The sequence below is a fragment of the Solea solea genome, chromosome 1, assembly GCF_958295425.1.
Source record: "Solea solea chromosome 1, fSolSol10.1, whole genome shotgun sequence".
Lineage (NCBI taxonomy): Eukaryota > Metazoa > Chordata > Actinopteri > Pleuronectiformes > Soleidae > Solea > Solea solea.
This window is the reverse complement of record NC_081134.1, coordinates 31897139-31922824: the sequence shown is the minus strand read 5'-3', so window position 1 is coordinate 31922824 and position 25686 is coordinate 31897139. Positions and strand designations below refer to the sequence as shown.

At 42.5% G+C, this 25686-nt stretch overlaps 1 protein-coding gene across 2 annotated transcripts in view; it reads left to right on the top strand.

Moving 5' to 3' along the window:
- The window catches only part of prex2 (phosphatidylinositol-3,4,5-trisphosphate-dependent Rac exchange factor 2), a 123041-nt gene that overhangs the window by 90022 nt on the left and 7333 nt on the right, over positions 1-25686 (top strand). For both annotated transcript variants that reach the window (XM_058630069.1, XM_058630059.1), the window contains 11 exons: positions 752-834; positions 1132-1222; positions 3816-3944; positions 5735-5776; positions 6874-6971; positions 7073-7219; positions 8591-8693; positions 8808-8951; positions 9049-9163; positions 22403-22469; positions 22642-22832. In XM_058630069.1, the coding sequence (XP_058486052.1) occupies positions 752-834; positions 1132-1222; positions 3816-3944; positions 5735-5776; positions 6874-6971; positions 7073-7219; positions 8591-8693; positions 8808-8951; positions 9049-9163; positions 22403-22469; positions 22642-22832 (1210 nt within the window). The remainder of the gene's footprint in view (positions 1-751; positions 835-1131; positions 1223-3815; positions 3945-5734; positions 5777-6873; positions 6972-7072; positions 7220-8590; positions 8694-8807; positions 8952-9048; positions 9164-22402; positions 22470-22641; positions 22833-25686) is intronic.

Sequence of the window (25686 nt, the reverse complement as noted above, 5' to 3'; positions counted from 1 at the left end):
TGTCAGCTGACAGGTGTGTTCACAGTGTTTGTTTGCAGAGATTTATCAATGGTCTCACAGTGGGAGGAGGAGTCATGTGCAATAACATGAACACACACATGCACTAACATGAACACATGCCCTGGCAGGCTACCAAAAAAACAGAGAACAGAGAAGATCAACACACACACACACACACAAAGGGTGAGAGGGGCTTAACTCTGTGCTCAGGACGCCGTGACTCCACCGTATCTTTACACAGAAAGCCATTGTTTGGTGATACACACTGCAGTATGTACACTATTTAATCATAACATAATAATCATATAATCCATAAAGTCGCTCCATGTGTGACAGTCTCGCTACGTTTCGTGGAGGCTGAGAAACAACAACCCAAAAAAAAAAAGAAGGGGGCCGGAGTGTAATGTAATTGGAAATGGCAGGCGTTTGGCTACACGTCTCAGCTGGATTTGTCATTAACGTCTTCCGCAGCTGTGTATCCTGTCAAATATCCTTCCCTGCTGTCTCTTAGGATGTCTCAGTCACACACTGAGCCACACACACACCTCACACAGCTTTGTCTGATCCCATTCCTTCATCCACGACGGCGAAGAATGAACGACGGGCGAATCAAAATACACACGCTTTGAACTTGAGCGCCTATATGTTTTTATATACTATATAACATATATGTGGGTGTGTGTGTGTATAAGTCCCACATGAGTGTAGTTGTGGAGACAGATGCTGACGACATGTGATCACACGTCTGCAGGCGATGAGATGCCCTCCAGCGTGTGGCTGTCCCACGATAAGCAGAAGAAACTTCACAGCTTCCTGGAGCATTTGTTCAGCCAGGTGAGTCGGTGAAGAAATCCACTGTGCCTCTGTAAAGTAATGAGATCGAGCTCCGCTGCAGACTTATCAGGAAGTCGCCGTCCACAATGGAAGTGCAGAAAAAACGCTGTGCCTTGCTGTTTCTGCACTATTTGGCCGCTTCCTGTCATTTGTTTTATTGTAGAGCAGCTTCTCTCTCCCCCCCCTTCTGCTTTTGTGTATACACTGCATAGCAAATTATAATCACCAGGACTGTGTGTGTGTGTGTGATTTATGTGTTTTACAAATGCCACAATTTGACCCGTGTGCTTTCCTCAGGTGGACTGCATCACCAGCATGCTGAGAGGAGCGGTGGTCGCTCGGGCCTTCGAGCAGACAAAGTGCTTCACACCTGGAAGAGGATTACAGGGTGAGTGTTACACCAAGAGACAGCGATAGCAACAGAAACACTACATCCCATAACACGGTGCAGCTACTAAGACGTGGGACAGTTATACAAAATATTCATTCTTATAAATAAATACTGAATTTCTCAGACCTGGGTGGGAGAGGAAAGAAACCGTACGATACTGAGAGAAAACAGAACTTTAGATTCTCTAAACCAGAGCTGTCAAACTCAGATGACCTGGGGGGCCAATGAACGTCTAGTCTGGTCAAGGGGGGGTCTAGAGAACAGAAAGTGGGGTAAAAACAAACTCTTCAGTAGCAAGAACTTGGAAATTAAAACACAATATTCCAGCATGACATCGCATTGAAGATATTCATGAAGATATTTTGCAGAATTTCAAAGTAAAAGTGCTTGGTTTTGATATGGAATGATCTATAATATGCTACAATCACACTAATAATTTGACAACTGTAATTTAAACACCAAACAGGCTTACATATATATGATTTAATTCAATGTTGAATGTAGTACATAGAATAATGTGACGATTAAGACCAAATGTCTTATTATTACTTTTATAAAGTTTTATATTCTGTCTATATTCTATCGCCTCTTTGGCAGCTGTGTTTAAAAGAAGGTGAGGTCGTTGTGGCTGAATGTGGACCGCGGGCCGCCAGTTTAACACCTTTGCTGTAAACGATGCAGCTTCAACTTCCTGTTGTCAGATGTGACTGAAGAGACATGGTGGAGAGATAGAAAGAATCTTCTTCTTTCCCCTTCAGCTCTTCTCTCAGAGGTTTTTTGGAGCGTTGTTAGTTAGTTAGTTGCAAACTCATCTCTCCCTTTAACGGTTATCGTCGTTACTCCTTGGCAGTCAAGCGGAAAAAAGTGACCCTGTAACAGCTTTTGTTGCTCGTTCTCTGTAATCAGATGAATTTGTTTTCGCTCGCTCGCTCTGTGTTTATTTGCCACCCAACCTCATCTTGGCCTTGGTGTGTTTCACGGTGGCGCGGCAGCTATTGTTACAATTTATCTCTCACAGGAAAATATCGGAAATGTCGCTGGAAGTGGCTAAATTTAATTCTTATCCTATCCTTTCCTATTCTTTCCCCTACACAACAAAACACGGACTGTTCAGATGACTCGCCACATTCTGAAAGGAAGATAAGATAGAGAGAGAGAGAGAGAGAGAGAGAGAGACAGAAACTATGCTCAAATGAAACGTTTGTTTCCTTTCTTTTCGTTGTTTTCCTTTCCTACACGCGCGGTTCACAGACTCTACTGTGAGCTTGTGTCAAACAAGTAGAGGTTTTTATAACCTCTGATAGGATGAACAGGTTTTGTATGTCCTTGAAAATAATATGTGCGTTGAGTCGGCGCTAAAGAGCAGATTACCCACATGTTTTGATAAGTATAGCCTCTAAACTTAGACACCCATTTGGTGCACAGACTCCCCTCTGCTGTCAGCGCCGCTGCTCTCCAGCGAGCGCAGATATGTTTGAAATGAAAAGAAGTATGCTTGTGGTTCGTGTGTGTGTGTGTGTGTACATAAATGCCTCGAGGAGGGATACGGAGGCCTTGATCAGCACTGATCCATCTCAACCTCCAGTAATATGTGTGGTTGATAACATGGCAAACGGGGGGGGGATTATCTCAACTCAAGTGGAGCATTCCTGCGCCTGATCTCTCGCTGTGTCACGCTCCGACACTCAAACATTCACACGCACACAAACACCGCCTTTCTATCGCCGATCTGTTCTCCGTCAGTGTTGAGTTTGGAGGGGGAAAAAAGGTGTTTCTTTTTTTTTATATACAGTGACGCGGAGATTAGACGCAGCTGTAAACTGGTCCGATAGATTATAGACGGACAGAGAGAGTGATTTCACGGGACATCTTGACGACTTTGTGCCATTTGTTTCTGTTTGTAAGATTTGCCAATAAAAAAAAAAAAAGGGCAGACTCAATAAAAGAAGAAGAACACGTTGTTAATAAGACAGATTTAGAGCAAGAAGGAAGGACAGGAAACCAAAGATGAAGAGAGATTATTGATCAGAGGAGAGAAAAGAAAAGCTGCAGAGGAGTCTTAATTATTTATTAGCATTATTTTTTTTTTCCTTTTCTTTTCATGTGGGTTTTTTAGCGAACAATCCTAAATCATGACAAAGAATTTAATTCAAGGGTAATTGAAAGAGTTCATCTGCTTATTGCTAAGTAGGGGAGACTTTACGAGGCCATTAAAAAGTCTGTGAATGGAGCTGAGAGCAGAGTTAACCAATAAGATGTGATGAGATTAAGGGTATTTTTTGGTATTAAGTTATTTTTCATTATTAGAGGTGGTGATTTGCACCTGGATGGTTGTTATCCTCCAATAAACACTATAAAAACCATTGATTTAGAGACATGAACCTTAGCTTCGTGCGCGTTGTTCCCTTAACGTGACCTCGGAGGTGTTAAAAGATGGAAAATCAATGCATCAATGAAGCAGCTTAATTTAGTCTTTTCTCAGGTGAATTATTTGCAAATGATTGCAGCAGTTTGTTGCAGTTCTACCTCCCACCTCTCAGCCTGTGTTTATTCATGTTGCTCTCACGTCTTCTGTGTGTTTTTATGTCAGAGTTTCAGCAGGAGATGGATCCCAAGGTGAACTGCACCAAGAAGCTGCGTCTCCATGTCAAGCAGGATCCTTGGAACCTTCCCAGCAGCGTTCAGGCTCTCACACAAACCATCGCTAAATATGTCGAAGGTGAGTTCACACACACACACACACACACTTTGTTTGGAGATTAAAGCTCTCTCAAACAATCACGTTGAACATTTATCCTGTTAAAAGAACATTTGGCGAGGGGGGGGGGAGTGCATTAAATCGACAAATTTTCCCGTGTCCCTCATGATATTTATTAGATGCAGTAATAACCTCTGCTCAGGTTGTGTAGTTGCAGGTCCGCTAACTTTCACTGCTCTCTGGATACATACATTTAAACCCCAGTAATAAAACAACTCAGTGAGGTTCCCCTTATGTTATATCCAGATAAGAAGTCAAATACAGCGCGTGGCTCTGTGACGACTATCGTGATTGTGCGATAATATCACCCACTGTACGATGTATGGTCAGACTACTTCAAATGTACGATAATTTGTCCGTTCCATTGAACGCGTCGCAAACGAACCAATCACACCAAACACAACAGTCAATCAATCACCGTTTCACCACTTTGGAGCAGCATTTGCTGGTTAGTTTTACTTCAGCAAATTATAAAAACAGCATATTTATTTTCTTTGTGCTCTCTTTGTGTTTGTAGTAGGTGTTCATCGCTTTAATGTATGTACTTTGCGAGTTGTTTGACTGTGAATATTCATGTAAAAGATATTGTAGGCTGTTTTTACTGAGTTGTTCTTTTAACGCCCCTGGGTTACATTTACATTTAAGCATTCAGCAGATGTTTTTTTATCCAAGACGACTTATGAATGAGGAATAAGTGACATACTGTAGAAGAAGTCTTGGAAATAACAGGTGGATCCAAGTGCAGAAGGCGATCGTGCAGGGGAGGGGGTAAAGGTCAGTGCTAGGACAGGAGATGCTCTTGGAAGAGCCGGGTTTTCAACAGCTTCTCGAAGATAGACAGCAGATCGACACCCCTGTTCTGGTAGCACTCGGTAAGTCATTCCACCAGTGTGGAACGACCCGTGAAAAGAGTCCGGATTGTCTTGTGCGGGGTGTTGGCACCACCAGACGACAATCCTTTGATGAACGGAGTAGTCGAGGGGTAACATAAGCCTTTACGAGAGCATTTAAGTAGGCTAGCATCAGTTTGTATAAAGCAGCGGCACGGTGTGTGGATGTTTAGGCTTTTATTTTGAAGGTAAACCATGTGACGCATAGATGAACAGTTGCCTTCTATTCAAATGACCAAAGCTCCACGTTAATAGCTTAGTTTTGCTATTAAATGTCGTATTCTGGCACTTATTGCAAGATAATTATTTATTTTCCGTCTGACAACACTGGTTGGCGCGCACACACACACACACACACGTAGATGTAGATGTACACACTCGCCACCACAGGCAAACGTATGCAAATACAAACAGGATCCAGGCTCAGCCACATGACACTCCTGGGAAAGGTGAGCTGGCGGTCACTCACTACAGAGAAAAGTCCAAATAAGCAAAGTCAACATTAAGGCACAGCTTAGCCTATGTACACCCTTTTTTTCTTTTTTCTTCATGCAGTGCAGAATCCTGCCAAGCTCTCCGCAGCTCTGATATGACTATAAACAAATGTGGATTTATGTTATTATCTTTGCCTTTGGCTGTGTTTTACGATGCTTTTTTTCCCCCTTCCCCTTATATGTGTGTGGAGATAAACAGCTGTGGAGCTGCAACAGAGAGAGCAGGAGAGTTACTCAGCATTCTCCTGTTTATTACTTAAAGCGCTCGAGTTTTTTAATGAAGGTCAAGCGAACATGTTGTTTGTAGTAGGTGATTCTGTGTGTGTGTGTGTAACTGTGTGTAACTGTGTTTGCTGGTGTTTTTCAGAGGTGAAGACGAGACTGCTCTTGGTTTTACTGCAGTACACAGGTTTGTCTTAGCCTTCCTTACCTTCGATGGAACGTTGCATTTCTGTGAAAAGAATCCTGAACCTGAGCAAAGAAACCTAAGAATCTACATCAAAGGGGCAGAGTCCATAATATTATTCTTCTTTCTGCTCGTTTTTCATTCAAAACTTGATTGTTGATATTAACCCTTTAACACCAAGACGACACATTTGCGCAAGCGCAATTTGCATTAACACAATTACGCAACTGTTTGTGCTGTCGGAAAATTTATTTCCAACACTTTCTGAAAGCTGTTGCACGTCAAAGCCAACGTGTGGTTATTACAGTAATTTCACTTCACAAATCAGCGTCTTTGAGAGGAGAGAGAGGAGAGATTTTTTTGGTCTGTTTTTGGACTCAAACAAGTGTTATTTTAAATGTGTTTTATACTGTTCAAATTTCAAATTTAACACACACAATCTGGTGTTCATGTACAACTACGGTGTTTTTTTATATAAAAACTACACTATTTTAACATGCAGTCAATTGTAAATAACTGCCAGATATTGAAAGTTATTCAGGGAAAAATGGGCAAAACAACTTAGTCACAGGATCATTTTCTGGCCCTTTATTGGTTAAAATAAGCAAAACATTTTAAGGTTTTGGTGTTAAATAGTTTTTTGTGTTTTTTATTTGTGAATGAAATTAAATAAATAAACTTAACTAAACTATACTAAAACTTTCTTTTGTAGTGATTTTCATAATATAATATAGACTTATAGGACTTTGAGTCAGAAAAAATGAGTTTTATCCAGTGGTTTAATTGGTTAATAATCATATAATCCTGTAACACATTCATTTCTGTGGGTTCATGAACTCATTTGTGACTCAGTGGATTGCTGAGCCCATTTCCTCTGGAAATTGTAGTCGCTATTATTTTTCACTTGGACACACCTGTCACTTTTTCCCCCCCTGGTGCTAATATTGAAAATGGTGTTTTGTCACAAGTTCCTACAGCGCTACAATATGACTATGTTATTTTTCCATAACAATTTATATTTCTAACCTTTACCGCCGTACGCCGCGGTTATTAATCTTGTGTCTTACAGTTTTTCCACTTCGTTTTGTTTGTCCCATCAGACTCGGAGATCCAGCTGCGTCGAGACATGGTGTTCTGTCAGTCTCTCGTCGCGGCCGTGTGCGCCTTCACGGAGCATCTCCTCGCCGTCCTCAACCAGGTAAGCGACTCCAGCGTCGTCTTTGGAATAGATCAAAGGAATCATTTTTATACATATATATTCTTTTTTTATAATTTAGCTCTTTTATGGTCATGCTTCAGTTCCACAGTGTGAACAGAGAGACGGATCAGGACGGCTCTGACCCCCAGGACCTTCAGGAGGCTCAGGAAGTCAGCCGCCGCTGGCTGGAGCAGATTGCCAGTGCGGGGCTTCTCTTCCACTTCCAGTCCCTGCTTTCCCCCAATCTGGTAAGCGCAGACTAGAACAGGGATATCGCAGTCTGCAGGGAGGAAGCTGGAGTTACCCAAAAAAGAAAATCCCACACACAGACAGGAGAACATGCAAAAAAATCAACACAAACAGGGTCAGACAAGCAAACCTCAACACAGTGCCCGCAAATAAACATAAATCAGTCTGCTTTGTGAGGGTTTTGCCACCAAAAAAGCCCTAAAAATTGAGCTAGAACATGTAAAATGGAAAGAAGAAATGGAAAGAAATGCGTACTGATATAAATAAACAATATTTCATCTTACTTTGGCATAGAAATAGTAAAACATTCCCTGACTCCACCTCGTTTGTCCCTGATTTAGTTCATTATGAACAGTAAATGTGGATGATTTAACATCACACACCGTGACCTCACTGAGGTCCATATTAACCTTCCCCTCCCTGGATTTCATGAATCAGTTCGAAGGTGTCCTAAAGTAAGTAAAGTAAGTCTGAAACTTAACTTTAATGTGAGTAACTGAGACGCTGTCAACTTTCCTATCCTCCGTCCGTGCTCCCTTTTTCTGCATTTTGCATCATCAACCACATATAAAAACATTTGAGCTATTTTAGTGTCTATTTGTGTCTTCTGTCACTGGGAATCAGACTCACAGGAAGTGCTGTAAAAGTGTATTTTGGACAGAAATTGTGTGCGGCTAACATCGGGTCCCCAGAAAAATCATTGACGCATTTCCCTCTTCCTGCTGCCAAGCTGTCTCCTTTTGTCTCTTAAGTGTCTGTCTCCCCCTCCCGCTTTCAAGTGTCCCTGTGGAACAAAAAAAAGTACCATGAGGAGATTGCTGTAAAATGTCAGCGCGCTCCTTTTATCCGTCTCTGTGTGCGTGCCACATAGGTGTGTTGATGTGACTTTGCCCACACACAGCAGGGGCAAACAGACACACTTAATTCACATGTTGGACCATTTAAAATCATGTCTTTAGAAGGAGACCCTAATCCTCCTCCTCCTCCTCCACCACTGCCGCCGCTGCTGTGATGAATAGAGAGAGGAAGAAAGAGAAGAACGGAGAGAGGGGTTAGTAAAAGGGAGGCAGAGTTGTCAGAATCCTTCCAATATGCGAGATGTTACCTCTGTGGTCACCACAAGCACATGTCCGTGTTTGTGTGTGAGGATGACGATGACTGGCTCTTTGAATAGGACATGCGTGCACGCACACGCGCACAGGCACAAACATTCAAAGCAAAAGCAAATGTGCTCGCAGACCAAAACACCGTCAGCAGACATGCGAGGATCTCGTTCACACCCAGTGACCTCTCGTCTTTGGCTGAAAATACAGATGTTTATGAAAACTGTACTGTAGTTGTTACAAGTATGCTGTCGTTTCTCTCTTCAGACTGATGAGCAGGCCATGTTGGAGGACACTCAGGTGGCTCTTATTGACCTGGAGAAGGTCACGTTCTACTTCCGGCAGTTTGAAGGGGAGCCACTGGTGGCCAGTACGTTCCTCTTGACTTCCTTTAGCTCACGTTTTTCAGCTGTGTGACATTTAAGTAAAGCCTTAAACTGTGCTCTGAGTCATGCCTCTCCTCTCCTCTCCTCTCCTCTCACAGACATGCCCGTCTCGTACCAGGTGGAGGGCGCCCGTCAGACTTTGAAAGTCTGCTTCTACATGGAGAGCTTTTACTTCTCTCAGCTGCCTCTCAGGCTGAGAAACGGAGGCGGCATCAAGATCTACCCTGTGCTCTTCACACAAGGTAGAGCCCACGTGTGACCAGAAAGCATGTGTGCATGTAGATGAGCAGTAAACACAAAGGACACACTCTTCTTCTTCTTCATCTGATCCCTCTCTAGCGCTGGAGAGCATGGAGGGCTACTACTACAGAGACAACGTGTCAGTGGAGGAATACCAGGCCCAGATCAATGCTGCTTCACTGGACAAGGTCAAACAGTACTACAAGAGACTGAGGTTTGTGGCACAGCATCTACACTACAGCGTCTGATTCAGCGCTTATTTTAACTCAAATCAAAGCTCGGCTCCGCGTGAGCCAGCACGACGTCCTCAGTGCGATTGGCTGAGAGGAAACAAAGTGGAAAAAGTTGTTATGATTGGTTATGTACACACACACACACACACAGCGGGGACAGCAGTGATTGGATGAGAGTGTGTACCAGCGTGTCACCAGTGCTGATGCAGTGCTTCTGTTACTCACTTACCTCACACGCCATTGGTTCGCTGTACACTGGAGACAGTTTTTGGTGAAGAACTTAATGAGGTGGAAAGAGAGGGGGAAAAAAAATGAGGTTTCATCTCGCCCTATGTCAGCGTGACCCTCATGTGGAGGATAAAGCGTTAGAGGATGGATGGATGGATACCGGAAAGCAGAGAAATGGAGCTTTGCGCCCGTATACTTGTCATTACGGTAGCCCCTCAGGACTTCACAGAGGAGACTCACCAGTGCGTCACATTCCTAAACGGTTGAGAAAGTTATCTTGGGAAAAAAGATTACTCATCGAACATTTCTTTGACAATTCTCCAGCCATAAAATCAAAATAAATCCAGTTTGCCTGATTATCATGATGAAGAAGCAAGTGTGTGTTCATGTAAAAGACACATTAAGAATTCGTAAAAGTATAATTGGTGACGCGTTGCATTATTGTACAGAAACAGTACGGCAAAGGTATGGTAAACATTGGGATATAATGTTGTTTATTTTGAGCTATTTTAACTTTTATTTAACCAGATAAAAGACCTATTGACATCAAGACCTCTTTCACAAGGGTGACCTGGCCAAGAATGGCAGTTCCAAAACAAACATTGAAATATAAATGTGCAAGTATATGGACAAATTAATAAAGTGCAGGAGCTATGGTTGCATCCCTGTTGTTCCCGGTCTTTTAAGACGGAGCGGAAAGCTCCCAGTGAAATAAATGTTGATCATTTTAGGTCATTTTAGTTCTTATTTCTGGAGTAATCATCAGAAAATAGCAATAGCAATTGAATTTCAAGTTTATTATATGGTAATAATTAACAATAAATAAATAATATGTTTGATTTATTATGTTACATTGATAGTAGCCTATAGTAATGCTCATTACCAAGCTATTAATAAATAGCTAAAATAAAATATTATTACCACACTATTGCCATGTTGTGACTGTACTGTAATGTAAAGGTTACTGTAAAATGTTTTCTGGTTTCCGCATCATGTCCACTGCATCGTACAAACACTTAACAAATTATTAGTATTCCAAAGTACGACGTGCAAATTCTGCAGTTCTATACACTCGGAGTTCTCTGCTGCGCCCTCTAGTGGTAAAGTCCAGTAACAAACTACACTCGCGACTCCTCCGGGTTGTCGACACAAATCCCTGCTTGGTCCTAACATATGAGTCACTGTTGATTACACATTGCAGAAAGGTGTTTTGCAGCCACCACCTATAGGAGCGCGACAGGTGGACTCGCCCGCTTCAACCGGAAAAACATCTGCTGCCGATTGTGCGGATAATTAAACACAGAGCAGAAACATCATCTTATTATTGAGGAGCAGTCTGCTTCGGGGGGGGGGGGCGGGGGTTTGAGTGATTTATGGTTCACGCAGCCATCTGCCACATCAGTGACGGCCGGCGCCACAACAAAGTTTGTGGTGTTTAGTTTGATGAGGGAAGAGAATTCCAAGCTTCAGTTTCCCTGTGATCTTCAGATTTCCCCCAAAGCACAGTTGATTACAGAATTGTGCTCGATCAGGTCTCAGGTCGTCCCGTCTCTCTCTCTCTCTCTCTCTTCACTTCCGTCTCTTTGTGCACCGCTGACATTCTCTTCTGGATCTTCTGGGAGTTCACAACCTTTTTTAAATAGTAGAATACAGGAATATCTTTCTTTTCTTTTCCACAGACAAGAGTGTGAACTTTAGGATGAGTCTTTAAAATGTCATTTCGTTTCTAACGAAGGTGCCACAGGGAGAGACGCATTATGTGTTCAGACTCCTTTTAAATACGTGTATAAATATACCAGCCACAAAATTCAGAATAGCATGTGTTTTTGTAGCTTTGCTCGTGTTCTGTACATTTCTGTACATTTTCGTACAGTTTGACCTGTACAGAAAGAGTCTAATTGAATTGTAACAGGAAGCAGATGTGCACTGACATGTGAGTGAGTGAGTGAGCGAGTGAGTGAGTGAGGGAGGGAGGGAGGCTGCTGATTCACGGAGCGTTAGTGGGAGGTTTTCGGTCTTCAACCCCAAACCCTACCAGAGTAAAGCTGTCAGAGACACCCTGTCGTGTCCCCAAACTGCACATCATTTCCCATTTCTAAATCCACACACCTTTGAGGAACCCCACTGTATGTGCTGTACGTCAAGTTGATGTATTTATGTTTGTATGGAACAATCCTTTTACACAAGTTACAATGACAAGTAAAGTAAAGACGTGTAGCGCAGCGGTAGAAACAGAAGAGATTTCTGATTTTTACTGTGTTTAACTACAAATATCAGTTCCTTTACTATAGTTTTTTTAAATGTATGCGTCTTTGTTTGACTTTCTTTTCAACAATTTTGAGGAAAAACACAACTTTGACACGTATCTATACATCTATCTACTTTGAATCAAGTTATATAACTTATACACAGTCATTATTAAGTATGTTGCAGTGTTGTTGATCCAAAATAATTACATTACATTACATTACATGTCATTTAGCAGACGCTTTTATCCAAAGCGACTTACAATAAGTGCATTTAAACATTTGGGTACAAATAAGAGCTAGAAGTAAGTAAGAGCTTCAAGTAAGCCAAACTATGAAGTGCTAGTCGTAAGTGCGATGTATACCTTTTTTTTTTTTTTTTTTCGTCGTCGTCATCATCGTCTTAGTCGAGGTAATTCAAGTAACAATAGAGAAAAAGCAATTTTATGTGTTTAATTCTATCACCCACAATTTCATGCACAAGTGCTTTGACTTTTAAAACTCCTCTAATGTTTGCTTTATTTTACTTTAATTTGCTCAATTACATTAATATATTAGCATTACAAGTTATCCGGGGCCTACAAATTATAGTTTATATTGTCATTTATGTAATGTTTCAGGTGTAATGTTAATATATATCCACTCAAATCTCTTAATCAATACTTTTAAATTCAACATAGAAAACTACTGCAGGCAACGCTAACACCAGTCACACACTGGGAGAATTCTCTTGTATCAATTATAGTAAAACTCTCAGCTGGTTCTCCACAGTTGGTGAAAACAGTGTCACCGTCTGTGTGACGTTACTAGTCAGGTTTTTTTTTTCCCCCTTTCGCCCGCAGCCATGTGTGTTTTGGGCTGAACCACAGACCCGACTGTGAGGTCACTCCCCGCTCCTCTCGCAGCGCTCCGACCTCAGGCACCTCGTTATCCTTGGAGCTCGGCCACGGCAGTGTTGGGTTAAAACCACACTGTGGGTCGGTGCCACATAGGCTGACTGACTGACTGACGGACAGACGGACAGAAGCGGCGTGGCACACGCAGATACTGAACCACGTGAACTGCAGTGCTGAGATTCTTTTACACAGATCTCAGTCCTCATCTGGGCATGCAGGCATCTGAAGAGGGATTTAATACAGACTAGTTTTCAATAGTAAATTTACAGAAGAGTATTAGGGCAACATGTGAAAAATACAAAGAAAGAAAATTAAATAAAGAATGAATTCTGAGATTAAAGTCAGAATTCTGAGATTATAGTCAGAATTCTGAGAAAACAGTCCGATTTCTGACTTTAATCTCATAATTCTGGCCTTCTCTAAACTCAGAATTGTGACCTTAATCTCAGAATTCTGACCTTCTCTTTAATCTCGGAATTCTGACCTTAATCTCATAATTCTGGCCTTTTCTTCAAAATATCAGAATTCTGACTTTTTTTTTTTTTTACATGTGGCTCTAATACTCATGTCATTTTAGTCATTTTAATATTTATTCATAATCTGTGGATCACCTGGAGCCCTTTTTAGTCTCCTCTTGCGTTGCGTTTCCCCCTGATTCATTAACCAGATTGCACGCTCAGTTTTCCCCAGTATCAGAGATGTAAATGACACAAGTGTAAGATTTCACAGCAGCCTTTCTGTCTTCCGACACCAAGATTCAGCACGATCAGGCACAAAACCCACGGTGCTTTATGAATCCTGTTTAACGTCTTTTGTAAAAGCCTGAATTTATATGACAGTTTAAACGCTATTCGCTCACGTGCATCTAAGTAAAAGCTTTCCCTGTTGCTTTCTCATATGTGAAAGTAGGTCGACGTACATGTTCAAACCTAATAAAGAGGATATAAACCGTCAAAAACTATAAGAGAAGTCTTTAAATGCATAATCATTTCCTCTCTACCCTTCCTGCTAGAAGAATGAATATGAAACGGAGAAGAGGAAAGGTGAAAAGGGAAGAGAGAGAAGTCTCAAAGATGGAGGGGAAGGGTGAAGATGAGAGGGTGAGGAAGAGAGGATGCCGGGGAGGACACCGTGTATGTTGATGAGGGCAAGTGGACGACCAGAACAGATCTAGAGTCTGTGAAATGTTTTAATCAAAGGGGAAGAGAGAGGGGAATCATTGCAGGCCGGCGGTTTCATCTTGTTTTGTTCTTATCGACCGAGTTTCGAGAGGGAATTGGGTTTTTCCGTTAAATAGATTTGAAGAGCACAGCACATATGTCTGTATGAAGGAGAAAGTCTACTACACGTATAATACAGGAGGAGACGTCGTCTACCACTGAATCACATGTGTATCGTGTCCATATATATAGCAACTCATAAGTGTAAGAAGACATGATTTATCTCATCACATGACATTGACAGCAGTAGGTACATAGATCAGCTCCCAGCAGACTGGACCCTTATAATAAGTTGTTCCTTAAAGGTACAGTGTGTAGAATTTTCCATTTATGGCTCTTTTCCACTATACAGTTGTAGCACAGCTTGGTACTCTACTTGTTTTGTTTTTTTGCTTCTCCATTCAGGTAAGTACCTGGTACTTTTTAAGTACCTTTTCCGGCCAACACAAGAGTAGAAAGAGCTATTTTTCCTTTTAGTAAGTTTTAAAAATGATCAAAACGCCGATGCAGATCAGTTAAAAAAAAAGACTTAAAAATATCCTGAAAACGTAAAGGAAACTTCCAAAATCTCATGATTCAACAGAGGAGTCTGGTTTATTTAGTGACGGCACTGCCGAAAGCCGGCAGTCATGAGCTGAATCACTACCTGTTTGGTGGTATTTTAGTTTAGTGTCAGACTAAACTAATCTTTTTAATGAACTGATTCTAATGACTCAACTCAACTTACTCTGCAGCTGGTCATTTTGTCCACACTATAAAAAGGGCATCGGTGGAATGAAAAGAAAACACGTTCCCATGTTTTTCCCTCGCCATGTGATTCAATAGCCGTGAACTATTGAAGTCGTCGCCCTCTCGAGCATTTAAATTGCACGTGTAACACAGCACAAATAGTATATATATTGTTTTCTTCATTGTTGCATATTTGTATTTCATGCTCGGCTAGTTTAATAGCCGTTCTGTCATCAGTGCACAGCGTGCAGCTTCTAAATCACAGGGTTTGCTCCTCCAGCAGAATCACAGCACTGCAGTGCAGTTTGTCTCATCACACACTTTTATTATTACTTATTCTCCATTGCTGGAGTCGAGATTGAGCCTCTCTCTCTTGTTTAGACACGACACACATACTGTATATATATATATATATATATATATATATATATATATATATATATATATATATATATATATATATATATATATATATATAATATATATAATATATATATATATATATATATATAATGTAAATATGGTGCTTTAATTGGCAAGCGTGCCATACAACAGCGCACAAATGTATATATACAGTATATACATGTGTATACGAGCGGCTCTGACAGCAGGTGTTGTGTAAATCACGCACGCTGTCCTCCGAGGACACAACCGCACTATAAAAAGGAAGACGACGTATGATGTGACATCACTGTAAATGACTCGACGCACACAGGCACTGAATCCCGCTCTACAACAACGCAAATGAACAGCGACGCGGCTCCAAAATAAAAGGCTCACAGTTGTTATGTGTCATTGATAGTATTTTCCTCTGAGCTCCCTGCGGCGAGGACATGAAACCATCCACATCCTCAAACAATAAAAGAGCCGTTAGTTAGTTAGATACTGTAAGTGTGAAGTACTTCCACCCCGTCTTATTTTTCCTTTCAGTCGTTTTAAAAATGATGAAAACAGCCTCAGGTGTTGCTCCGACGAAGGACGTCCCAAATCACCAGAGCTCAGAGGAAGGTGTTGGGGCTTGGTTCTGCTTCAGTTAGTGTTCACTGAAGCCGTGTTTATGAAGCCCATAAGGCTGACCGACATACCACCACCTCCATCCATCATCTCTCTTTGTTGAAAAGACTCCAAACTTGGTGATAATTGATATCTTTTCTCCTTTATCTCCTTATCCTTTCTCTTTGTGAGCGTCAACAATCCCTTTTTACCTCAAGTCTAAACGGATTTCTTTTGTTTTTGGCGACTCAAACCCTGACGGAGGATTTTATACCGTGTGTAAATTGGGAGATAAATCCTCAGTTTTAACTTGATTTTAATTCGGAGCGTTACAAATAGGTTTGTGCTGTGGCTCAATAAAAAGGTCAGTTGTTAAGGGGGCTGATCATTTTGACCCTGGTAGTTTCTGTGTTAAAGATGATTTGTTCTGTTTAACAGCACTTTTAAAACAATGATATTTTCACGGGGAGCTAATAATTTCATCCTGACCTCAGTGACGATGATTTATTGACACTATATCTGGTATGTGTGAGGCATTAAATATGTACATTAAATATTTGAGTTTGCATGTTTTTCCCCTGTGTGTGTGTGTGGGTTTTCTCCGGGTTCTCCGGTTTACTCCCGCAGTCCAAAAACATGCAACATGGCAGGCATGTCCAAAGTCTGGCCCGCAGGCCAATCACGGCCCTCGGTCAGATTTTGTACAACCTACAACTTCGGTTCAATCAAAAAAAAAAAAAAATACTGAAACCTGAATACTGGGTTTGCAACCCAGCTGTGACAGACATATACTGTACATCCATATTTATCATGATATCTGACTCCAGATGTGATACAAAGGCAGAATTTTTCATTATTTGGCTTAGATTCGGTTACATTGCCATTTAAAAATGATTATTGTGACAATGAACGTAAAATAATTATAAAACAATGCATTTGTATGTAACATTTGGTGTTAAAAAAAGGTCCTAAATCTTCACATATTCAAATCTGGCCCTTGTTAAAGATGGTTTGAATACCCCTTGGTGCCAACCCAGCTGAGTTTGGCACCAGTGACCCCCACGACCCTCATGTGGAGGACATAAGTAAATGAGTTTGAGTGCAGGAGCATCAGTGTGTGCCGTCTGAAGGCTCCTGGAAGTCCTCATTAGCCCTCAGGCAGCTCAGCCACAGGCTACAGTGGTTTATTGGGTGAAATAAGTGCCATTCATCATGGAATTTACCTGCACCAGCGTGCACCTCAGCAGGGTCACTCACGTTGAATGTTATAAATCCACACACACACACACACACTTCAGTCGTACTGTCCCTCAGGACGTATCGCTGAGTATTAACTGGAACCTGGGCTCATTTGGAGTGTTTTTCCTCAGGAAATCACTTCTACTTTCTTTTTATTTTTGAATGAAAGACTAATGTATCTCTTCCCACACTCTGCTGCTGCTGCCGCTGCTGCTGCTTCTTTTTAAAAACATCTGTGCCTCCGGCCCCTTTCTGTTTTCTTTTCCCTGAGATGCCCTAAGAGCTGACCAGTAATGCTCTTTTGCTGTAAAAGGCCTGGACTGTGTTATTGTCATGAGAGAAGCAGAAACCGAATTAAGTATTCTCGTCGGCCCAATAGAATAAAAGCAGCTCCTCCACCAACAACAGGTCATCTCTGGCCTGCTGCCAACGCTTCCATTACGGCCTCATTTAGAAATCTATCGGCTGTGTGTGTCTGTGAGGTCTTGTATTTGTTACCTCTGTAGGACTTTTTCTGGCATAAACACTGACCTTGTCAGGACCAGGAGTCCTCATGGCGGACTTATGCTTATTTTAACCATAAAAGGGCCATTTTTCCATAATAACTTTCAGTATCTGTCAGTTCTTTACAATTTACTGCATATAAAAATAGTATTTTAACTATTTAAAATTAAGAAAAAGAACAAAAAAAACACTGTATGTGTGTAACACCAGATTTTGCGTGTTAAATTTGAACACATTTAAAATAACATTTGTTTGAGTTTTAAGTCCAAAAACACGCGAGTGAAATTACCGTAATGACCACACGTCGTGCTTTGTCGTGCAACTTCTCAGCTTTCAGAAACTGCTGTTAATGCCTAAGTTAGGCTTAGGCATGAACTTGTAATTAAGTTTAGTGATAACGCTTTGTTGAGGCTGTGCAACAACTCCTGGTGCTACGTTTGGTCTCTTTTTAATTTCTCCTCTGTAAAAGTTGAGGACCTTTGTGTTGGGTTCAGAGAAACTTGAAGCTGAAAGCCACTAAAGACGGGAGCAGAAATAATGGACACCCGGTGGATTGAAACCGCGTATGTGCTTAACCTCGCGGGGTTGTTTGTGCTCGCCGTGTGTGGGCTGTAAAAGTTCATTTTTCATCAGGTGCACGGCGTCCAAACCTCTGAGAAAACACTGTCGGGAGTTCACAAGACAGAGTGCAGCTCTCTTTAAGCCACACATCACGTCTAAGTCTGACTCCCATTATTTAGTCAAAAAAAATAAATACCAGCCCTGTTTCTCAAGCTGTGGTTGCGGGTATTTTTAGAACGACTCCCGCAGCAGTGAGTGGAGATAATCAGTGGGCATTATGACCTTGCCCCTGTGCAAGAGGTGTGCCTTCATGTAGTCTCACACAGATAAACAAATGAAGCAGAGTTGGGCTTTTTTTCCGACTTCCACTCGGGCAGATTCTATCGTAGACTTATCGTAGATAAAAGATAAAAGGCGGATCAGTCGACCAATAAGCACGAGGAGCGAGCGTGAGTGGATTGTTTAGTTGAAGAAGAGAGAGATAACACAACACTGTCATTCCTGCAGCACAAGTCTGAAGAGTAAGTGTTCCAGTGCTTTAAGGTTTTGATTTCACGTCAAGTTTCTGTTGCGCTGCTGCTGCTGTTGTTGTTGCGATCACAGTGTTTCAATGTTTGTTTTCGCGCCTCACTGACTCCTTTTTTGACCTGTGAGGAGAATGAGATTTGGTCTTGAAGCTGTCAGAATCACCACAGCACAGTGGTTTGTTTTTCCTGCGTGAACCGGGCCTCTGAAGTCCGTAGTAGGGCATTAAAGACTTCTACTTTTTTCAGATCGACTCATCTGTCGTTAAAGTTGAGTCGACAAAGTTGTCAGATGACGTCAGCGGAGGAAGACACTTTTATTAAAGGTCTCTGTAACGTTAACAGTCAATAGTAAAGTGCACTTGAAAACGAAAAAAAGAATCAACGGGCCTTCTCAAAGACATTTAAACAAAACATAGGCTCATACCTTGAATTTCAGGTCATTTTAAAGGTGATATTGAATGCCCGTTTCGCACATATATGTTAGTTGTGGAGGTCTACTTACATATATGAACTTGTTTTCATGGTTGAAATCCTCCCAGCGCTGCAAATGAGCCGATCAAAATATCTCCTCACTCACGCTCTCGTCAGCCGCGCTGTTTCAGACCAAAATCACACCCCCAGAACAAAAGCTTTCCCACTGTCCTGTGATTGGCCAGGTACCTGGAAGTGACGTAATTGGTAGGCCAGCTCTCAGATACACAGCTCCCCCTCTGGCACGGTGGATGCTCTGCATCTCAGCAGCGACAACGAGAGTAGTTCTTCTTCTTCTGCGGTTGAATGTGAATGCAACCGGATGTGCCCGGACAAGTGCCCGCACCAGGAAGCGCTACAGTGGTGAGAGGAGTGGTGAAGATTTCTGATGACATCATCAGCATAGGGAAGTGCCGATCCACTTCGCAGAGCCCAGGAAAACAATAAAAACCCTATTTTCTCAGCAGTGGCTGAAATGTTTGTTCTGAAACTTTAGGGTTTCATAAACGAGGTGATGACGCAGATACACACACAAACACAGCGTTAATTGGAGCTTCCGGTCTATGCCGCCTTTAAGTGCATAACAGTGATAACAAACTCAACTCAGGGGAAACTGAGGTAGAGAAACAATGTTTCAAAAAAACTACCCCTACTCTAGTAAAACAAAGCTAAATGCTAATTGGTGAAGTATTCCTTTAAGATTTCTCCCACCTGGCTCTAGTCTGCGTTACGTCTACACCCGGAGGTGTGCTTTCCCCCTGATCCACTCGTCTGAAACTCTCCCACCAAAGCTCAGCATCCCAGTTTTACCTGGCCCTCTGCACGCCGACCGGGTACAAAACTCTCAATTAAATCAGAGAAATTGCATTAATGTGTACACAAGCGCACACAGAGAGAGAAAAGAAAAACACGACTCGTGCCACTGGTGTCGACACATGGGCTTTTCTGTTCAGGCCCTCGTCCATAGGCTAATAATTAGTGACATACTATTAGGGTGAGACTCCTCTGCTCATCCCTCCACTAACAGTATCGGGGAACTACGGCGCATTCACATTTCAGAAAGGTTAATGTTTGGAGTAAGCTCTGGGTGTTTCTGTCCATTTGGGCTCCTGTAAAAACATGGGAGGTGCAACATGGTGGCCTCCTGGTTACCTAAAATCCGTATAAAAGGCTTATTCTTTTTTTAAAGGGGCGACAGTACCTCAGTGGTAAAGTGAGTCGTCTTTCAACTGGAAGGTTGTGGGTTCAATTCACTAGCTTGCATGTCGATGTGTCCTTGGGCAAGCTTTTGAGTGGTCATCAAGACCAGAAAAGCGCTACAGCAGGCGACAAAAACCAAACATACACCGATACAAACCGAGGCTTATAGGTAGTATATTCAATTGGAGCCAGTGAACCCGCATAAATATTACACAGTTAACTTTAAAGACAGACTGTGCACACTCATCTAGTCAGTTATGGATGTTAAGTGTGAAATCCTTCACGAGGAAATTGAATATTCAGATATTTGTACGTGCCGTGCTTCACCTCTTCTTCTCCTGTGATGATTTGCTTTTTATGAGATGAGTTCCCCTGCATCACAGGGAACTCCCAGTCTATTGTGAGCATCTTTTAAATGATAAGGACATCTTGAACCAATTACATGGGCTGTTGGCTGCATGTGAACCCTCAGCAAACTCTGCCTGTAGTCACTCTACGGAGCGCGCTGGAAGGTTAAAGAAGCATTTTCCCGTACAGGGATTAAATAGTGATAAAAGTTTCACGTACGACAGCGTAACGTGGATGAGTTACTCATGTGTATCACACAGTGTTGTACACTTGATTTATGTGTGAATCTGCTTGTGTGGAAAGTGTGAGCGTTCATAGTCACGCTGGTTGTTGGAGGTTTCCTGCAGGCTGCTCCTCATGTCTTTAAAGGGGCTTTTTCAGGGTTAAGACCTGGGTTTAGGGTTAGGTAACTCAAGGTTTGAGGTGTACGAAGGACACGTACGACCAAAATAATGTTATTGCTCTTTCTTTAATTATGTTTTTAATGCACTTTTTAAATGTGTCCTCGCCTGCTGCTCACTGGCTGCAGGAAATGTCTGCCCCAGCTAAATGTCTTGGTTTGAAAATGCCGCCCAGCTGAGTTTGTAATGGAATTGTCTGTGAGGGTCCTCACCTCCAATGTTTTGAGTGCAAACCTGCGTGTGTTAATATCAACTTGGCTGGTTCACACATTATTCAAAATCTTGAATCTGGAAAGTGTAAATGCCACTCTGATTAATTAATCAATTTCCCTAATATTTTTTCAGGCAGAAACACACGCACACACACACACACTTATAATGAATAAGCCTGATTTTAATCACCTATTGAGAGCGCAGTGAAAATGCGAATAAACGAGTCGCACGTCACTGATTCTTGTAAGCACTCTCCATCCTTGAAACTCTGCCCCGTTTTTTCTGCATCTCTCTCTCACTGAGTTTATCCTTCACAGTGATCACAGACATGTGTGTTTTATATTCGGTGACTGCATCTCGTGCATTATTATTATTGTGATGATTATTATTATCGCTACTCACAGAATGTAATGGAGTATGTGACTTTATTACGCTGGCTTTTCGTACGGCATAGTGTGGCTATTTTTAGTGCACTGCTGGATTACTGAGATTTGATGGAGTCACATAGTGCTGAGTTTGCACCAGTAGGCACTCACAGGGACTCACTCTGCGACACACACACACACACACACACTCCTTCCTTCCTGCATCAGGACACCAGTGCAGTGCTGCCCCCGGTGGTCAAACAGCGGCGAAATCGCCACCAAATCAAACAATACTCCATGAATGAATGAGGCACTTTTGCTTGGAGTGATGCCCGGGCAAAGTCTGTGTTTCTGCTGAGCTGTGCCCAAGTTACTCTCCTGATTGTGAGTCAGATGGTGCAGCTCCGTAACGAGCCAATGGCCTACTTTTCCCAGAAAAACAGTCATTGCTCCTGATCACCTGATCACCTGATGCAACTGTGTCTTTTTAAGCAGTGACAGACAATAAAAAAACGTCCTCGTTGACGACACTGTTCTGCCTCTACTTGGTCTTTGTGAACAGAAATGATTAAAACATTATTTGTGTGTACGTCTTTTATCTGAAAAAGGGCTTGGTCAAGCAATACTATCATACCTGACTGAGGGAACATTAATGTGTGTGTATGTAAAATGTTATCCTGTCAAACGGCTGTTTTCCTCTAAATACAACACAAAAAATACTATTATACAAAACATATTATTAACGACCCAAAATATCTTGAGAAAAAAGTGTTTATCATTTGCACATGTAGTCCCAGGTATCTGGAACTGAAAATTATAGTATTTATAGTATTGGATTGGACTCCCTGGTGGGCCGAGTCTGGCCCACGGGCCTTACATTTGACAGCTTCCTTCACATAGTAATTGCTTCCTGTGTCAAGCACGGTAACGTCTCCAGAAGACACAAGATCTAAACACCATGACACTGACGAACACAGAAAGAATCCTAAGGGGCTGATAGGTTTAATCAGCATTGTGTGAACTGCATTTGTTTCTATTTAAGTTTTAAAGTTAAAAGTTGTTGGGTTTTTTTCTTCCAGGGCGTTCTACCTGGATCAGTCCAATGTGCCGCCCAGCTCTGCACCCAAAGCTGCCCTCATAGATAAGGTAAGAGCAATGTCAGACACGTCCTTTGCTGCGCTGAGGAGCCAGATTAGATCTTCACAGCTGTGAATGTGAAAGTGTTTGCACGTGTAACATCTCATAGCTGAGCTGTAACGCTAACATGTTGTGTTACTCCATAATCCAAAATCCTGCATCCCTCTCTCTTCCTTTCCAGCTAATGCGGCCCCTCAACGCTGTGGAGGAACTCTACCGTCTGATGGAGAGTTTTATCAGTTGCCGCCGCACCGCTGCCTGTCAGTACACCGCCTGCGGGGCTTCTGGAGTGGGGCTGCTCACCGTGGCCTCTGAGCTCTGCTCTCGTCTGGGAGCCACACACATCGTCATGTGCAACAGCGGCGTTCACCGGTGAGTGTGTGTGTGTGTGTGTGTGTGTGTGTCTGCCAGTGCTTCACAAGCTTCTCCCGCCCCCAAGTTAAATTACACATTCCCTGCTTATCATTTTCCTTCTTTTGACAACTCTCTGCAGGTTTTTCTCTTCCTCGCTTGATCGCTCAACACCGACACACTTCTCACCTTTACCATTTCTACCTCAGCTCCTCCTGGGGTCTGTTCTGTTCTCCTCCGTCTCACACCCAATTTCATGAGATCGCTGTGGCCTTGCTCTCCTGCGCCGGAGGGCTAATCTATTAATACACACACGTATCTCTGCATTAATTAACAGCAGGATATTGGAGTTAATAGGGCCCATTGTTTCTCAGGCCAGATTGAGGACTTTTGAATAGGCAGAGCACTTAAAGACAGGAAGGAGACAGGTCAATTACTTCTCATCGAAGTTTATATATGGCTGCCCAATTCACCTGCAGCTGAGGGCGCCATTCATCAGCGCATGAGGACAGAAATATCCTGATCGTTTGTCACCACTGATCCCTGGTTCCAGCGTTCATCTTTCATCTCTCCCTCCACCTGCCCACCCATTACTCTGATACCCTCTTTCTTTTTCTTTTTTTTTTTTTTACCCCCATGACAGTTTCCCTATCTTTTTGTCTCAGTCGCTCTCTCACACACACTGGATGTGACTGATGGCTTGATAAAGTGCCGTGGATGGAGCTGCCGTGTTGCCTGAGCTGTAATAGAAAGTTGCTGTCTGTGCACTGACTGCTGCTACTTTATTAACACCCACCGTCTATGTGTGTGTGTGTGGGTGTGTGTGGGTGTGTTCAATTATAATACACAAGCCACAACTCATCCAGACAAGCAGACTAAGTGTACTGTGTCATGGCAAGTGACAAGGCCTGCAATATTTAGGATTATTTGTGAACTGACTTAAGGTCCTGGTATACGACCCATCCCAGATTTTGGAACCTCGTGCAAAGAGCGCGTGGAACTGAAATTCCGCCCCACCTGTAGGTGGAGTATTAAGCCCCGCCCACCAAGCAGTAGTCGCCAAGGTCAAGTCTCCCCCGCCCGACGGACCTTTCAGCTGCGAGCCGCTCGAACCAGACGTGTCCGAGGGAGCTGCAGCATCGTTCTCTTCTTCTTTGGTAGAAATGCGTCCAGACGTGTACCGCCTCCTGATGGTGAAGTCATGATATTACAGGACCCTGACGTGCAAGTACACGGCACGGAAGTGTACCAGGGCCTTTAAACGCTGCTTCCTCTTCCAAAGTTGCAGAATAACGGGGGTATCGGCCCACAAGTGACTGAGTATCCTCAAGGTGTGAATTTCTCACAACTGACGGGATTATTTCACTGTTTTCTCTGTATAATTTCATTTTCGTTTGACAGAAAAATGAAAACCAAGGCGGTAGATTAGTGATGTGGAGACTGTGTCATCATCTCTGTGCCAGCCTTCTTGGGCAGTACTGATTGGATTAGTTGGCTCGCTAGATGGAGATAAGATAAAGTGTAATATTACGTATATAATATCAAGAAGTGTCTTTTCAGTCGCAAAGAAGAAGGAGCTTAATCAAGATTTCAAAGCATTTACCTACTCAAAGACCTTTTTCTCCCATTATTTGCCATTCCACTCACACCTCCATCTTCTTTGTATTTGTTGCTCAATTTTTTTTCTCTTATTCATAATTTAAGGGATTTATGTGGAAGAACATGGCTCTGGAGAAGCCACAGAGCATAAATGGCATATTGGCTGGATGATATAAACCAGATGGATATGAAGTCGCACCGTGCTGTCTCACCAAATGGAAAATGGAAGCGGTGCAGCTACTTACACACACAGAGAGAGAGAGAGTCATTTTGGGCAGCTCCTTTATCCTGATTCCTGATTCCATGTCTTTGACTTTGTGTGAGAAGCTGAAAATTAAGCAACTGGACCTCGAGAGGGACATTTGAATCTTAATCACATGTGCTCAAAGTAATGGCGTTTGGCAGCAGAAACATCCCATATGGACGTTTGCTTCTGTTTTTGTTTTTTTTTTGGTGTGAGACTCAACAAACAAGAAGAGAAGAAAACAGCTGCGGTTTGATCGCGGCCCTGTGGCGATGTTGCTGCTGGAACTCTGGACACTTCCAATTTGCAGTGAAGAGGCCCCGGATCGATGGAGCCTGTTATAGGAAGGTCACCCAACAACCTGGCAACACAGTTTGACTCAGTCGTTTTTAACGCAGCTCACACCTTCAGAGCAGTGACAGTACATCATCACTGTCACAGGAGACAGCGGCCTGTCTGCTGAAGCCCTTCCTTCACCTGCAGCAAGAACTATCCGTCTTGTGAATCAGGGGGAAAAAAATAAGGGTGCAGACAGTCCACATCACAGCGATGTGACCATTTCCACCTCTCTGTGTCTTCTAAAACAGACTGAGTGATGTTTATTCATTAGTGAAGAGAAGGTGAAGGCAGGAGGAATGTTGTGGTAATGACAAGGTGTCAAAAAAAGAGCAAAAAATCCGCTCCGGGAGATTCGATATAGTCGTAGTGAATTCATCATCTCCACATGAAGAGTTTGGCGTGCTTTTATTTTCCCACTGACGTTTGCTCCACTCTCAGATCTTCTGTCTCCATCTGCTGCGAATGTACTGCTGAGAGTTTAATGTGACAAGAGAAGGCTTTCTTTGTGTTTGGATACAGACTGTGTGCGTAAGAATTAGTGACATCTAATGGTGAGAGTGAAGCAAACATAAGGTGGTGTGGTATAGAAGCTTATAGAAAGCTTCATAAACTAACATACTTACACACTGGACCTGTGAGTGAAAAATTCTGTATCATGTTTCGGTCAAATGCCAACTCATCCATCCATTCATC